The following is a 17,276-nucleotide window of genomic DNA, read 5'->3' as shown; positions in this document are numbered from 1 at the left end:
CATCTAAACACCAGAGTGTACAGGCTTCTTCTAGAAGCACACCAGGTACTGAAGACACTAATCTGGTCCTTGAAACCACATTCAACCAAAGACCTAAGGCAAGACCTGAGTCACGAGACATTCAGCAGTATGGCTTCTCTGAGCAGGTGTGAGGCTGTGGGTTCAATCCCCAGCACAGGGTAAATCAAAACAAAACAGACAAATAAACCAACCCACAAGAAATACTGAAAAAGAGACAGACAGACAGACAGGCAGGTAGGCAGACAGATTAAGAAAGACATGGCTCTAACGAGACTCAAAAAAGCAGAAGTATTTATCTACATAAAAGGTTACTGAGCCATCTGTGGCTCATACAGAGAATACTGTCACATGGATATGTGTATGATGCAAGGAAAGACTTCGGCAGAATATGCCAGTTATGGGATCCCGGCACTCAGCTTGCCATGGCCATGGTCCACTACCTGGTGGAAGAGAAACTCTAAAGAAAGGGGTTAGGATTTTCTTCCCAGGACTCAACTGTCTGACACATGGAAAGTGGTCCGTACATATCTACAAAATGAGTAACTATCAGTACAAACCGCCCTGGGGAGTATTTTAAACTGATAGCTATTAAATTAGGTCTTACTTTCCTTTCCTTTCCTTTCCTTTTCTCCCTCCCTCCCCCTCTCCCTCTCCCTCTCCCTCTCTCTCTCTCCCTCTCCCTCTCTCTCTCTCTCTCTGGGAGGCAGTGGGGGCCCCTAAGCTAGCTTGTGAAGCAAAGATTCACTGCGCCTAAAGCATTAAGCATTCTCTAGTGTTCTAAGCTAATTCCAGTTTTGTATTAGCTTATTTTATATTAGGTGAGGCTGAGCCCAGAACCTTGTACATGCTAGGCAAGCATTTTATGGCCCCTAGCCCCTTACAGAAAGACTGTAGGCAAGCACTATACTGTTAAACCATATGCCCACAGCCCTATTTTTACTTACTATTTTAAGACAGGGTCTCACTAAGTTGCTTAGGCTGGCCTGGAAACAAAGATCCTACTGCCTCAGCTTTCTTCAATAGAAGGATAGCAAGTGTGTGTCACAGACTGGGCTTTCAAATTAATAAAGACACACCATGGGTAGCAAATACCAGGTACAGAAGTAGCCTTTCACAAGTACAAACATGTCCTACTATATACATGTGTACACATGTCCAGATGTAAATGTCAGAAGCTCTGTAAGCAGTGTCCTGATGTTACCATGTTTTAGGGGACAGATATTAGAACTTTGGATCAGAAATGTATGTAGTCATCAAGTCACCTGAAGCAAATAACAGGAAAGCAATAGGCACTTAAGACATCCATCATCTGGGACTAGAGAAATGGCTCAGTGGTTAAGAGCACTTGCTCTTGCAGAAGACCAGGGTTCAACTCCTAGCACCCGCAATGGTGGGTTTTTAAGTACCTATACTTTCAGTTCCAGGACATCCACAGCCCTTTTCTGGCCTCCTCAGGCAACAGACACACATGTGGTGCACAAACATACATGAAGGCAAAACACTCATACATATGATACATTTTAAAGGTAGAAATTTATGAATAAAAACTGCTTCTTTGAGATAATACCTGGTCTACTCAAAGAGCAGCTATTAATTCCATATGGAGGGTGAGGTATGGGGCTAAGATGGCTGAAAGACTTGCAATGCATGAAGTTCTGGGTTCGATCCCCAGTATCAAGGAAATCAAGCATGGTACTGTATGCCTACAATCTCAGTACACTTGGGAGCTGGAGGCAAAAAGAAGCAGAAATTCAACAACATTGTCAGCCACATTGTTAAGGATTAGGCTAGCCTGAGTTCCACCAGATACTGCCACTACATCATATAAATAAATAATTGTTTTAAAGCCATAGGAAATGAAGCTTTTTAAAGAAAGTTTGTACTTACAAAGTAACTGCAATCTACTTCACATTAATCATAATCTTTAGATTAAAATCATAACTAACACTGCTAAATATTTATTAATTTATTGATCTGGAGACACAAAACTCTAATTTTAAGAGTTGAATGACTGGGTGGATTTAACTACTGGAAATTATCAATGTCACCAAGATAATTAGATGCAACCTTAAGCAGGACTCCACACATATGGGTACAGCTCTTTCCTCCACACGGTCAGACTGTTCCATGTGCCATTGCAGATCCCCATTCTTCCCCTTTGAGCATCCCAGGACACTAACTGAACCCCCATCTCCACCCATATCTAAACCCTGGCCTTAAAATCCTTTAAAGATATCTAATACAAGATACACTTAAGTTAGTTGTGGTTTAGTTGTGGTGATGTACTCAGGAGGCTAATTGTGGGTCTGAAGGCTAGTCTAGGCTATACAGGGAACCGCTAACTCAAAAGATAAAAGGAAACAATGGCTAGAAAGATTTAGGTGATGGAGAGGCGCCTCGGCTAGCAGAACTTGCCCAACGTGCAAGATCCCATCCCCAGTGTCACCTGTAATGGTGCACACCTACATTTGAAAAGTGGAGGAAGGACCAAACTGCATATAAAGGATTAAGCCAACTGAACTCTATCCAGCATTAATCTGTTTCCTCACTGTAGAATGGACAGGACAGCCCAAGCTCCACCCTCTTCTCTTAAGCTACTTGTCTGGTATTTTTGTCATGGAAATGAAAAAAGGCACAAATATGACTCCAACACACTCTTAAAAGAAAAGGCCAGAAAGAGAGTGCTCCTACTACCCCTAACAACCTGTGTCAGGAAACACAGAGGTTCAACAAAGTCCTTAACAGAGAAAACAAGGTTTTACCAGAAATATTGGTACAATGTATCTTTGAACCCACTTAACATCACAGAAGTAGGTCTAGCAGGAAGCCCACTGGCCCACAATGGCCCCATAAGGACTTCAGTTAACATCATCCTGATTTATCAGAGGCTGGAACAGAGTGTGAGCCTGAAGCTGCTCGTGCCCAACCTATGCAATGTCTGAACTTGGTATCAGCAGATTTCTTACTGATTCTAACAACTCATCCACTGCCGCACACCCGTGGCTTGGGTGAAGCACACTCTCCCTGCCAGGGTGCAGTCTGGGGCCTCCAAACAAAGAATTGTGCATCTCGCCATGCAATTTTTCTGGAAAACTAAGAAATGTCTCAGTAAGTTTTCTGAATTTCCCCAGGGGTCATAAGACCCCTCCTGAAGACTGACACAGTCCCAGCTCACCTCTGGAGTGTTCTTCTTGAATTCTCGGCTCTGCTCAATGAGCCGCTTTCTGGACTGTTCGCTCTCATCTTGCCTGTTTGCCAATACTGTTGCGGTGGCATCAAGTTCTCTCTGTGGGGATATCCAGAAAAGAAAAGCAAGATTATACTTTGCAGTTTCTATCAGGAGGGATCATGTGTATATTGGCCCTGAACAAAGAGAAGAGCCCCTGGGAATCAATTCATGGGCAGGAGGCAATGGTCTCAAGGACCATGTTAAGGACCATAAGAATAATACAGCTACCCAACACCTGTCCCACAGACACTAGATGGAGAAAACCAAACTTGCTCAGCATGCTGTACTGTGCCTTATAGCACTGCACAAAGGATTCCTCCCTACGGCGACACACAACTAAACTGCTAAACCACAGTTGGGTCAATGCCCGAATCTCTCTAGGCTGTTCTCCTGAGTTCTGGTCCACTTGCCTAACATGGTGTTTCCCCTGGTGGGACTCTACATAATTGGCCTACTATCGTATGAACCTGAGACTTGAGGGAACAACAACGCAACAAATACTTCTTGAAGACTTACACTAGACCAGGCATCCCAATTGCAACCACTAACCTATTAGTTTACAAGAGGGACGTTTAAAAAACAAATCCCAAGAATAATTATTTCCATTATCCTGTAAGGTTTTCAGAGGCAAAGTTCACCAAACATTCCAAATGCCATGGAGCCTGAGAATCCCCAGAGTAGGTTCCCAGAAGACTAGCCAGTCTGAGGGCTCTGTTCTGAAGGCCAATCGGTTCCACACAGTGTCAGAGAATCTGTGCCCCAGTCCTGAAGACTCTGGGAGAATCTGCCATGAGGAGCTGCCTGGAGCAGCCCACAGCAGATGGGCCCAGGATGGAGCTCCAGGCTCACAGCAGGTACACGGGCCATGTGACTGACCACTGAATGGCCTGCTGTCTCATATTCTAAGTCAAGTAAATTCAGCTACTGAACACATGGAACATAATATTCTTTGTGGCATTAGTGACTGTTATAAGTGAATCCACAACCGGTCCCATTATCCTGTTTCTGAGAGAACTGAAAGGCCAGGCAGACCACCAGAGTCTACCTACCTCCTAAGACAATTTATAATTTCCCCCCTATGAGACAGTCTCATGTACCCCAGGCTGGTCTTAGACTTATTATAAAGCTGAAGATGACCTTGAATTCCCAATCTGACTGCCCCTGCTTCTTCTTCCCAATTGTTAGGATTATAGGCATGTACTAAACAGTGCTAGGGACAGATCCCAGGACTTCATGCTTACTAGCACGCACTCTAGCAATTCCCAGAAAGTCTACAAGTCTTAAAAGGAGACGAACGATGCATGTCCCCAGAGCTGGAGGCGCTCAGATAACAGCATGGAAAGGCACACGGAAGAGAACTGGTGGGCAGAATAAGGTGTCCGTCACTCAGAAGACATTCCCTGCTACCACCTGAGTGAGGCTGGGATGGAAAGTGAAAGTCAACGAGCCTTGAAGAACTTTCCAGAAGGATGTGAAGTAAAGGAAAGGTCTCCCTCCTGAGGTAGACATATTATTCTGGTTCTCCTGCCTCCTCTTCTTTAAAGCTGGAGACACAGGCATGTGCCACTACTCTCTGTGGTGCTGAGAAGAAATACCAGGACTCCCTGCATACTAGGCTCTCTATGAACTATACACGATCCCCAGCCTCCTACTTCCTTTTCAGTGGAAACAACCAAGCAGGCAAGAAAGCCATCCTGGGTGATGCTTCCCTGGTACCATGATGGTGTGGATCCTAGCCAGACAAGATGACAGAGAGCTGGAACAACCAACCAGCATGCTGTCAACTTAGAAATCTAAAGACAGTTTAAATGTGGAGAGGGGAACTGTGAGGTGGGGAGAGGCCTCATGCCACACTCTTCCCTTTAGTATTTCTGGCATTCAAACAAATCCTGGCTGAGCAAATCCAAAGCAATACTGTGGGCTAGCATTCAAGAACAGATGTCAAAGCTACTGCAGAAAAGAGGGAAACACTGGGCGTTTTGATAGACCACATTTGAAAGTCATCCCAGAGAAGAGGAGGCAGGGGAAAAAGAGCAACAGCCACCAACGTGGGGAAGTGGGATGGAGAGAGAGGCAAGCAAGCAGCCACAGATAACGCAGAAGGCTTGCAAAAATATAAACAATCTGGCAAGAAGGAGGACTTAAACGGCTATATTTAAGCAGCAGAAAAAGTTATAACGGGAGACTTGGAGAAGGGCGGATAAAAGCCAATATTGAAATATGACAGGAACGGGAGAAGTTGATATTTCCTTTCAGGCACAGGCACATACGCACGCGCGAGTGCACACACACACACACACATACACACACACACACACACACACACACACAACTTGGAGAAACAGAAAACCGGTGCTGGCTGCTTTTTCAACAAGGATCCTGCTGCTTGCTGTGGAAAAACCTGGGTCTCCAGCTATCTATAGCACAAGTTGCATATCCTAGCTTCTTTAACTCCATGGAGTGTTCAGTGTTGAGGGAACTTGAGGGATTCTAGCCCTCCCAGCGAGTACATTTTAGGGGATAAAGTAAGAACAAAGGGTTGCTGGTATGGTGGTGTATTCCTGTAATCCCAGAACTCAAGAGGTGGAAGCAGAAAGATCAGAAGTTGAAGGCCAATTTCAGCTTCATATCAAGTTTGAGACCAACCTGGCACCGAAAGTAAGTAAACAAACAAACAAACAAACAAACAAATAAGGTTAGAAAGGAAGCTCAGTGGGTAAAGCAGCTGACTTGTGAGCACAGGACCTAAGTTACATCTAAACATCCACATAAAAAGCTATGCCGTTAGAAAGAAAACAGAGCGTCCCTGGAGCTTACTGGCCATCCAGCCTACAAAACAACTCCCACCGTAATGAGAAATTGTCTCAGTTAAGACCAAGATAAATGGCACCTGAGGAGTGACAGCAGAGGTTGTCTACTGGCATCCACACATGCACAGGGAGAGGCAGTAGAGTGAGGGTGTGGTTGCACGTGCATGTGGTTGCACATGCACGAGCACACACACACACGGCACAAACAAAACGAAGGACATAGGTCAGACCCCTCTGCTTCCTAACCCCACTATGTGTCTCTTTGATTCCGAGGTCAGACAGCCTGAGTGGAACAGGTGGCCTGGAGCCCAGGAACCTCCTCCAACATTACACAGCAAAGCGAGCACACCTGGGGCCACTTGCTGCTGGTAGTCAGAGACTCTAGGATTCCACCTCACTCCTTTACCCAAACTTGCAGACATATGTGAACCAACATGAGGAGCCAACAGGGGTCTCCAAATTTAATGCTGGGCTGCCTCCTGCCACCACAGAAACAGATTGACACCGTGAGTAGATTGAGCCTTTAGCCAATGTGTGGAGCTTCACTGCTCCAGATAGGGCTGGGCACATTTGGAAGGTTCAACGTCTTAGACTGAATTGCTTCCAAAAAAATGTAAACCACCACCAAACAGAAAGGGGGGGGGGATCACTTATGGTGGCCAGAGATTGGTGCAGGAATTTTTCTCCACCACTCTTCCCTCACTTTTTGAGACAGGGTCCCTCACTGAACCTAAAGTTCATAGATTCAGTCAGACTGGGTACTAATGAGCTCCAGGGGTCCATCCACTGGTGTCTACTCCTCCAGAGCTGGGACTGCAGACCTGCACTGCCACACCTAGCTTTTAACATGGGTGCTCAAGTTCCAAATCCAAATCCTCATACTTAGTTTCGTATCAGGTGCCTGCCTCACTGGACCATCTCCCCAGCCCCCAGCAAATCCTTTAGGAGAATAAGATCTACATTCTCCAGCTCCAGACCAAGGGAACAGACAGCTATAAAACTCCAGGCCAACACGGTTTTATTATCTACTGAGTCTGTCTATTCTCAAAGTGTCAAAGACAATGACGTACTAATAAGAGAATCTAATGTGTTGAGAGGAAGGGGAGATGAGGGACCAAAATACAGAATCATCAGCCCATGAGTCACAGGTCACATGGAAACAGGAGCACAGAGAGTCCCCACATCTGAAAGGCATTAAGATGCAAAAAAAGGGAGAAACTGGAACCAATGTACTGCCTGTGGACAGCACTATTTGGCATAAGCACCGGTGGACGATTCTGTGGTGGTTTTTAAAAACACCACCACAGAATCATCCATCAGGAGAAAATGTTTTTTTACATGGAACCAAAACTGCTATGTGGGGCATGGGACAGGACATACTTAGACAAAATCTGTAAATCGTCAAATAGGACTTACACTTCACAAAGACTTTCTCCACATGCTAACCAGTCTCTAATGATTTCCAGAAAGAAACAGAAGAAACCTGAACTGTGTTTGCTCTCAGGAGCCAGGGAAGAAGAAACTTACTATGAAGTGTGTACTCTTGCTGTTTCTTGGGAAAATAGGAATGTGTTGATTTTTTAAATCCTACTATCCAGGTTCAATAGCACAGGCCTTTAGTTGCAGATGGTTGGCAGATTGGGGAGGGGGAGATCATTTACATTTGAGAGCTCAGGGCCATCTTCAGCAACATAGCAACATTCCTCTCTGGGGGTATGGTCTATCGTTAGAACACTTGCCTATAATCCTCCAGAAGAGGCTAGAGGTGTGGTTTAGAGGTAGAGCACCTGCCTAGAATTCCCCAAAGAAGGGCTGAGGGGTTGTTGCTCATCAGTAGAATATTTGCTAGAATCTCCAAGTGAAGGCCTGGGGCTGGTGCTCAGTGATAGAATATGCGCCTAACTCGTAAACATTCCAACTCTAGCCAAAAAAAAAAAAAAAAAAAAAAAGTGGGGGGGAGTAAGATGAGCTATCTTTTGCCAAACAGTTTTGTCTTTCAAAGTGGACTCACTGGCCAGAGGGGAAGGGGAGAATTGCGGGAGGCTGACACGGCAGCTACAGCCATCCACAAAACCAAAAACACCCAGCCAGCCAGAAACTCCATGTCCTATTTGACCCTAGGTTCCAGGTTAACAGGGCTGGCAATATACACATGAACTCATAACCTGATACATCCAACAAGGTGGAAAGCACTAGAAATGTCACTAAGAAATATCTGAGCAATACAGCACCTCATACACAAACTGTTTTCTTTTTCAAAGGGGTCCCTCCCTAGATGACTAGATGACATGGTCCAAGGTGAAACTCTGGCTTCTGAAGAGCATGGCCCCTGAACAACATGTGGCTTACATGGCCAAGCTATGTATGCCAAAACAAAAAGGGAATCTGGTGATGAGTGTGTGCTCTTCATCCCTCAGAGCCTCTGCCTTTCCTCAGAAGAGCTTCCAAAGGCACAGCCAAAGCTCAGGATCATCATGGAAAGCAGATGGATACTGGCATGTCCCCTGTGTGAGAGCTCACATACATACAGGCCTTCCTTGTCCGGAGGGACAGAGGTATGGCTATTTGCCCTGAACTTTGGGATCTCTGTCTATGGCTAATTCTCAGAGTTCCTAATAGTTCCAAGTTTCTCTCTGTGGGGACTCCAGCCTCTGGACCAAGTGAAATGCATTTAAAAGACGACAAACCAAAGAATACCATGCAATACCTATGTGGAAGCAACTGGAGCTGGGCATGGTAGTGCATGCCTACTATCCCAGCACCTTGAAGGCTTAGGCAGGATAACGGAGGTTGGAGTCAGCCTGGGCTAAATAGAAAACATGTCTCAGAAAAGAAGAAAGGAAGAGAAAGAGGGAGGAAAGGAAGGCAGAAGGGAAGGGAGGGAGGGAAGTGGGGGAGAGAAAGGAAAGGAAGGAATGAAGAAAGGAAGGAAGGAGAAAAAAGCACATGGAGAGGATGTATAAAATCAGTCTTAATGGTTGCTGAGATGGCTCCAGCAAGTAAGGACATTTATGGCCAAGCCTAACAATCTGAGTTTGATCTCTTGGACCCACAAAGTATAAAGGACCAACTCCTGCAAGTTATCCTCTGACCTCCACAAACATGCCATGGGGTGCAAATGTGCATGTGCACCCACGCTCACACACAAAAGTGGGTCTTTTTTCTTTCTTTTGCTATAATAAGAATGTGCCTGAAGGGCGCCGCACTTCTGCTGAGGCTCATCCTCAAGCCTGCAGGAGCAGGCCTCTGTATACCACTGGCCAGGCTTTCTGTTGGATGGGTCTCCTTAGACCTCCAGAGGAGTCTTCATGGCCACTGCAGTCTCTTGGCAAATCAGAATCAGTGCCTCTAACTGATGTATCAATAACACAAGCAAAGTGTTGTTTTGCATTATCTCTACTCTATTTAAAAATTATATGTATATTCATGTGTGGGAGTGGGAGAGAGAGAGAAAGAGAGAGGAAGGGAGGAAGAGACAAAGACAGAGATAAAGAGACAGGGATAGAGACAGACAGAGAGAAGGGGAGAGGAGGAGAGAACACAACTTTAGGGAGTCAGATCTCTCCATCCATTATGTGTGTCCTATGGACTAAACTCCGCCCATTAGTCTTGATTGCAAGCACCTTTCTTTACCCACTGAATCTTCTTGCTGACCCAAACTCTACCCTTAATCTGAGAACTGATTTCAAATACTGTCCCCTTAGAGACTGCCTGTCAAACCCATGAGAACAGCGACAGTTCACAGAGGAATTGTCAGCGACATCAACGCAAGTAAAACCTGAGCTGCTGAATACAGAGAGGCAGTCCTCCATGATTAAGACACAGGCAGTTTGCCCATACTTTAGCTCCCACATCAGTTTGGACTAATAGGAGGTGCTCCAGTTTCAAAGGAATGAAGATTCAGGGCTCAGTCATCATCAAATTCCTGTCACCTCCTCTAGCCCCCACTCAAAATATCTGGCCACAGGTAGGGGTGTGGCTCAGCATTAGAGTGTTTCCCCAATAAAGGGTGAAGAATACAATCAGCAGTGGCCTGTCTAGAATTCTCCAGTCAGAGCTGAGAGCTTAGCTCAGTGGTAGAGCTCTGGCCTAGTGTACACCAGTGAGGAGCCAGGAGCATTGCTGGACATAGATGGATTGTCCAGAAGTGAAAGACCCTGGGTTCCATCCCCAGTACTGTGAAATGGATGGATGGATGGATGATGGGAAATCTTTCAATCAGTAGCACAGGGAAACCCTGGACAGGAACTTGGACTCCTCCCTCCCACAGCCTGTGGTAGCCGTGGTCAGTTGGTGTCCCTTCTCTGGAGATTAATTAAGATAATACATCTCAAGTTCAGGGCACAATAACCATTACATCAAGGTTAATTTTAATTTCTCTTTACTAGCGAAGCCACACACTTGGCCTCAGCCCTAGATTCACTCTGCCACCAGCATCCTAGACCAGGGTAGGGGCTCTGGAGACTGTCAGATAAACCAGAAGCCATGCAAGCTGAGGGGACTGCTGTTTAACAGAGAAGGAGAGAGAGGCAGGAAAGATAGACAAGACAGAAGGAAATGTGCTGGTGGAGAAAAGTGAGATGCAAATCACAAAGAAAAGGAGGGCAAATCCTTCTGAAGGGAAGGCACCTAAGTTTCTGTGAAGGGCCTCTGTCTTCACTGCACTGGGGCTCAGGCAGGCCAAGTACTCATTCTTTCAGGACTTACCCTCAACTGTGCTCATGTGACAGAACATAACAGCTTCAGAGATGCTGGGAACCTTGTCACTGCAACCCAGGGACTGCAGTGGACAAGAGAGTACCATCTGCAGAGCAGCAGCCAGCCAGGCTTCTATGAAGAAGGGGTCAAAGGGGCTGTGAGGGGCAGGCCAGGGTCAGACAGCAGCAGGTAAGTCTGTCTATTCAATGAGAAGTATAAAAATGACCTCCCCTAAACATGTACACCCACAGGAATCAAGCTAGCCACTGCAAACACACACACACACACACACACACACACACACACACACACCTGCTTACACAGCTTCAGGATTCCTACAGAAAGCTTTATAGACACAGAACCTCTTGCAGTAGAGAAAGATATGGGGTGACAACTCTGAAGATTAGGGAGTCCCTATGTGGAAGCCACAGTACTATGGAATCAGGCCGACTACCAGTAGACCCTAAAGGCATCTAGTTGTGGGAAAGATAGGGCAGTTGAAAAGGAGACCCACAGCAGAACAGCCTTGCCAATATCAGTCTCTCTCACTAAATACTTGGATAGGCTGATAGGGGCTGTGCTGGTCATCAACATGGAGCAATGAGGGAAAAAGGACAAATGGAGCTGAAAGGTAGGCCTAGGAGGGACCACAGAGCTGGGGATACAAGCCTACATACAAAGAGGTTTACAGGTCATACTGAAAAATCCTATCATATAAGAACAGGGGGAAAGGAAGATGGAGAGGTGGCTCAGCAGCTCTTGCTGCTCTTGCAGACAATCTGATTTTGATTCCCAGGACCCACCATCAGATGGCTCACAACTGCCTGTAACTCCAGTTCCAAAGGATCTGATATCCTTTTCTGTCTCTACACCTACTCACCCACCCACAGGAAGGGGGTGGGAAGATACACAAAAATAAAAATAAAATCTGTTAAGAAGAGAGAAAAAAAAACACACTCTTTTCTAACTAAGGAAACCAAAAAAAAAAAAAAAAAAAAAAAAAAAAAGTGGCAGGGGGGAGGCAAAGTACACAAGGAAGTCTTTGCCAGTATATGACCTTCCCAGGGATGAGACAGAAACTCTATGTTGTAAGCTTTGGTGAGCAATCTTTGTGTGCCACAGTGGGCCATCTTCATCCCCCTTAAAAACTAAGGTCAAGCAAGAAGCATGAAACTCTTCAAATAATCTTACAGCGCACAGTAGCTGTTTACACAGTTTACTTAATCTCAAGGATACACCCTGCTCCACAGCAAACCCAGAGTAAATGAGAAAGGATAACGTGGGCTGTCAGGACGGCTCAGTGGGTGAAGGTGCTTGTTGGCAAGCCTAACAACCTGATCTAGATCCCCAGGTCTTACAACCAACTTCATAATTTTGTCCTGGGACCTCCACATGTATGCGAGAGAACACAGACTTGGGTCTATGTCCTATGGCACGGTGCACTAACCCAAGAAGTAAATGTTAAAAACACTTTTTTAATTTCAGAAAGGATAATTTGTAAATTCCAAATTCCACTAAGAAATACCTCACTGGCTTGTAAGGAACAGCACTGACCAGTCTGAATGCATACCCTTGTACCTGGGGGGCCTTCAGCAAGCCATGTCACCCACAGAATGGGCATAGTGCCTTTGAGCTCCTCCTAGAGACGAGTGGAGAGGTCTAGTGAGACACGATATAGTCTAAGCAGTGTTTGTTGTGGCTGTCACACCTGCTCTTCTGGGTCCCACAGACATCTGCAGAGCAGCAACAAACCCCAAACTTGGTAAGAGTAGTACTGCATGCTTAAGGCTGTGGAGAGTTCAGTTGCTAGTGTTAGCTGCATGTGACCATTAGTGCTAATTGTCAATTTGACAAAAATCTAAACTTGCCCAGGAGATGGGTCTCTCAGTGTGCCTGTGGGAATATTGTGACTGCATTAACGGTGGTGGAGAGGCTGGCCCTATTTCCTGGCTGGGATCCTGCACCTGTATTATGGAGCCAAGCAGCACATGCATTCACCGATCCCTAGTTCTCGCTATGAATGTGATGAGACCAGTTGCTTCAAGCTCCTGCTGTTCTGATGTCCCTGCAATAATGGACTATACCTTAAACTGTGAGCTAAAATAAACCCTTGCCTCCCTAACATTGTTTTTCAAAGGTATTTTATCACAGCAATAGTAAAAGAAACCAAGAGACCGTGCAAGCATAAGGATCTGACTTTGCTCCCCCAGCACCCATATTTTTTAAAAAGCTGGTCATGGCATTACATGCTTACAGTCACAGAAGATTCCTTGGTCTAGCCTGGCTAGACAGTCTAGCCTGCTCTGAGTTCTGGGCCATATAAGCCTTCCAGTGAATCTCTTAAGATGGAGAAATTTTAACAGAGACCCAAGATTTGGAGGGTTTTAGTTTTGCTTTACACCCATCACAACCAAGCCCCCCCACACACACCCAGTGCAAAAATAAACCACAGCTGCATCTGAAAAGCCTTGCACCCCATACAATACCTGCTAGACTCCTAGACAGTAAGACGTGAGAGACAGCATTCCGGGGTGAATAATGAAATATACGGAACACCAGACAGCAGGCGTTCTAAGAGCAGCCGGTGTCAGGAAGGGAGGGGAAGTCAGCCTTTTAAGCTGTACAGAAGAAGGGGTATGGCTTTAGAGATCAACTGGACAGTGTGAATTGCCTAGTACTGGACTTTCTGAAATGTCCACCCCAGGCACTGGGTTCTTTGGACACAGATGAAGCAGGCTGACTTCTGTCTTCAGACTCTTGCCTCCAAACAGAAGTCACCTTCCTCTTTCTTTTCCCTAATGCCCACAGAAGCCTCCTGACCCTCCCCAGCAGCACACCAACCCTCCACCATGCCACCCAAAGCCAGATCCTGATGTCTGATGATTCTGTCTGTCTATCTGTCTGACAATCAGTAAGCTTTGCCCCTGGTTGTCTTGTACCTGGGCTAAAGAGAAAATGCACCTTCACCCCTGGTTGGGTCCAGTGTACTTTGCTTCCTGTGTCCCCCAGACTATAGTCTCCAGCACAGCCCTGCCTAGAAAACATGGTGCTATGGACATTGCCATTCCTGTGGGCCTTGAGATGAACCTGGGAGAGAAGCAGCCACAGACCTTCATTACTCTGCTCTCTAACCAGTTACTGCTAACAATTGTCTGGGAGATGCTTCCTCCAGGCTCCCTCTGCTTGGCCCATTCAGAGTTCACTCAGAACACACTCTGAGACAAATTCAATCCATTATTCACTTGGTCACTGATATGACATGCTGACCACCTAGATCACATGGTGCACTTCAGTGTACATTAAAAGACGTAGCTCAGTTGGTAGAGAACCCGCCTGCCATGTCTGAAGCTGAGTGGGATCTTCAGCCCTGCATAAACTGGGCATGGTGGCGCACAGCTGTACTCTCTGCACTCAGGAGACTAAAACGTGGTCTGATGCCAGGCTGCCTTACATAGTGAAAGACTGTTAATTTTTTTTGTTTTGTTTTAAATAAAAGGGCAAGTGGAATAGCTAATCTAGTAACGTGCCACCTCCAGGGCCTGAGAACCTGCATTTGATCCCCAGGATCCACACAGAGGAAGAAGAGAACCAATTCCATACAAATGAGCTCACTCAAGTCAGCCTGCCCAGTGGTCTAGACAAAGCACATCATGGAGACACAGACCTGAACTTCTGCACAACAGAGACAGGCCTGAGATCTCTTCAGAGGACTGACCCAACAGTATATTAACTGGACCCAAGGAATGAAACTAAGAGAGACAGGCAAGCTAAAAATCGAAACTGCAGCTCCCAGCAGATGCATGGGTAAAAGTTAAATCAAGATTTCAGTTTCTCTGGACTAGGGAAATTTGTATAGCTTATTTGGTAGAGTAATTGTCTAGTATGCACAAAGCCCTGAGTTAAGTCTCCAATACTACAAAAAAAATGAGCGTGGAGGCATGTGCCCGTCATCCTTACACTTGGGAGATGAAGTTGGGAGGGTTGGAAGTTCAAGGTCATCCTCAGCTATATAAAGAGTTTAATGCCAGCCTGGGCTATATAGGGCCCTGTCTCAGAAATAACACCAGACTACTTTGCACAATAACCATATGTTAAAGATCACAAGCTATATGTGATAAATGGAATAAAGACTGTTTGTCCTATCAGTCCAGAAAATCCTGTTAGGCAGTGCTAGTTTTCTGACCTTCCAGGTTCTTAGGGTCATGACAGAACTGGGTACAGTGCCTGTTTAATATAGATGAAGGCCTAGGTTCAACCCCCAGCACAGGGAATAGAGGTATATGACTATAATCTCAGCAAATACTGGTGCCCATTTTATGGGCAGGAAACTGAGGGCCAGATGGATGTACAGCTTTGTCTAGATTCCCCTCAGGAGGGAAAGAGCTGAGTATGTCTGTTGCTCAATTTGTGTCTGCATGCTCTGTGGGAAACCCACCCTGCCTCTTCCCCATGCTCAGATCTGATGCAACTCCCCTTTTCTAGGAAACAAGGACGGGTGAGCAGGTCATCTTAGAGAAAAAGAGGCAGGCAGAGGGAAGCCATTGTGTTTTAATCTCAAAATAATCATACCACTGCCAAGAGGAATAACCCTGATCTCATCTAGGCTGGTAGAGATGTTTTCCTCCTAAAGTATTTGTTTCAGAAATAAGCCTTTAATTTGAACACTTTGGGAGCCAACATTTCTGTCTGTTGAAAATATTTATCTCCATTGTTTGGCAGGAATCAATTTGTTAGGGCATCAGCCACTCTGGCAAAGGTTCCATGCTACTTCCCTGGGAAAGCGCTGATGGCTAAGCTGCCTAGCAGATATTCATATTCTCTCTCTCTCTCTCTCTCTCTCTCTCTCTCTCTCTCTCTCTGTGTGTGTGTGTGTGTGTGTGTGTGTGTGTGTGTGTGTGTGTGTGTGTATGCACGTGTATTGCCACAAACATCTGTCAGCATAGATCTAGACTATGAATCAGAAACTATAAAATAAATAAAAAGGAGCCACCTGAGGCATGCACACTGGGACAGACACGTTTTGGAGTGTCTAGGATAAAGAACAAGCTTGATGAGCAACTGGCTGCTGATCATTTTCAGGATCTGAGTAGGCTGTATATCCTTATCCCTTAAGCAGCTGCACACTTGGGAGCCGGTACTTTCTCACACAGCCCCATGTTCTTAGAATAAAAAGTATACACTCGTGTGTGTGCAGGTACACAAGTGTGCTCGTACTGTGGTATTGGCCTTCACTGTCATTCCACCTTGTTTTTCAGACAGGGTTTCTTAGTAGCTGGAGTTCTTCTAGAAGGCAAGGCTGGCTGGCCAGTAAGCCCCAGGGATCTACCTAGCCCTTTGATAACAAGTGCATAACACCATGCCCATCTTCTTTAAAAACAAAACAAAATGTGGATTATGGGGGTTGAACTCATGTCCTGAAGCTTTTTCTAAGTGAGCAACCAGGTGTCTTGAGCTCAAGGCAGCCCAGGCCCCATCCTAGAGCTGGTTCCTCATTGAATAAAATGTAGGCATTTCTCTAAGAGCCCAGAAGCTTCAGTTTTCTCTCCTGTAAAAATAGACAACTGATTAGACCTCCCAGAGTGGCTAGAAAACTATAACATATGCACATGACCAACACTTTCATGATAGTGCACATTTGTCATTCTAGCACTAGGGAAACTGAAGCAGGGTGATCAAAGCAAACCCAAGGCCAGCCTGGGCTACAATACCAAGTGGAAATTACTCAGGTCTCCACAAAGAGCAAAGTCGTGTCTCAAAACACAAACCAGTATGATGACTATAGTCCTAGATCAGAAAAATCGAGGCAGGAGGGTTATCACTTCTAGCCCAGGCCTGATCCACACAGAAACTTCCAGGCCACCATGGATACATTGTGATTCCAAGGCCATCCTGGACTATAACACCAGAAACTAGGAGGGAGGTGTGGAGTTAAAGGTCTGTAGCTAAGCACTTGCTGCATGCCCACAAGACCCTGGGCTTGCTCTCCAGCACTGCAAAGAAAGCAAAATGAGAAAAAAATCTAGACACTCAGAAGAGTTGCAGGGGAGCGGGCTGCATAAGAGACGGATTGTGAAAGTTAAGAGCCATCGCAGTTACAGGCGAAGTGCTAATAACTTCATTTTAAAACTGTTGGCTTGGATGTGTGTGTGTGTGTGTGTGTGTGTATGTGTGTGTTTTAGATCACAGCTGTGCCTTGCACCACAACCCTACCTGTAGCTGTGTTCCCTTCTCACATTTTAATTAGCAAATAAAAGCTCTGAAAGGATCTCAAGATGTTTCTGCCTGGAGTTATAAGACAAAGTGAAAAGACACCAAGCGGCTCCCAGGAAAAGCCAAACTCAGAGCAGACATCTATTAACCACTCGCCTAAGTTCATGGGGAACTTGGATTTTGCCACCTCTGAACCAGCTGAACCATCCTTGGCTTTATTTTGTGGTTAATTTTTGAGATTTTCAGAGCCTGGCACGTAAAGCAGAGTAGTGTTAAGGAGCCATTTTAATCCTCAGTGAGAATGGCCT

The 17,276-nt window shown here is 45.7% G+C and overlaps 1 protein-coding gene across 10 annotated transcripts in view; it reads right to left on the bottom strand.

Annotated features, from left to right (window-relative positions):
* The window catches only part of CUX1 (cut like homeobox 1), a gene marked incomplete at both ends in the record, with an annotated part of 307,656 nt that overhangs the window by 228,533 nt on the left and 61,847 nt on the right, over nucleotides 1-17,276 (bottom strand). For all 10 annotated transcript variants that reach the window (XM_080941110.1, XM_080941102.1, XM_080941104.1 and 7 more), the window contains one exon: nucleotides 3,197-3,307. In XM_080941110.1, coding sequence (XP_080797236.1) covers nucleotides 3,197-3,307 — 111 coding nt within the window. The remainder of the gene's footprint in view (nucleotides 1-3,196; nucleotides 3,308-17,276) is intronic.

The sequence above is a fragment of the Micromys minutus genome, assembly GCF_963924665.1.
Source record: "Micromys minutus genome assembly, chromosome: 29".
NCBI lineage: Eukaryota > Metazoa > Chordata > Mammalia > Rodentia > Muridae > Micromys > Micromys minutus.
The sequence above is the reverse complement of the archived record's forward strand: the minus strand, read 5'-3'. Positions and strand labels throughout refer to the sequence as shown.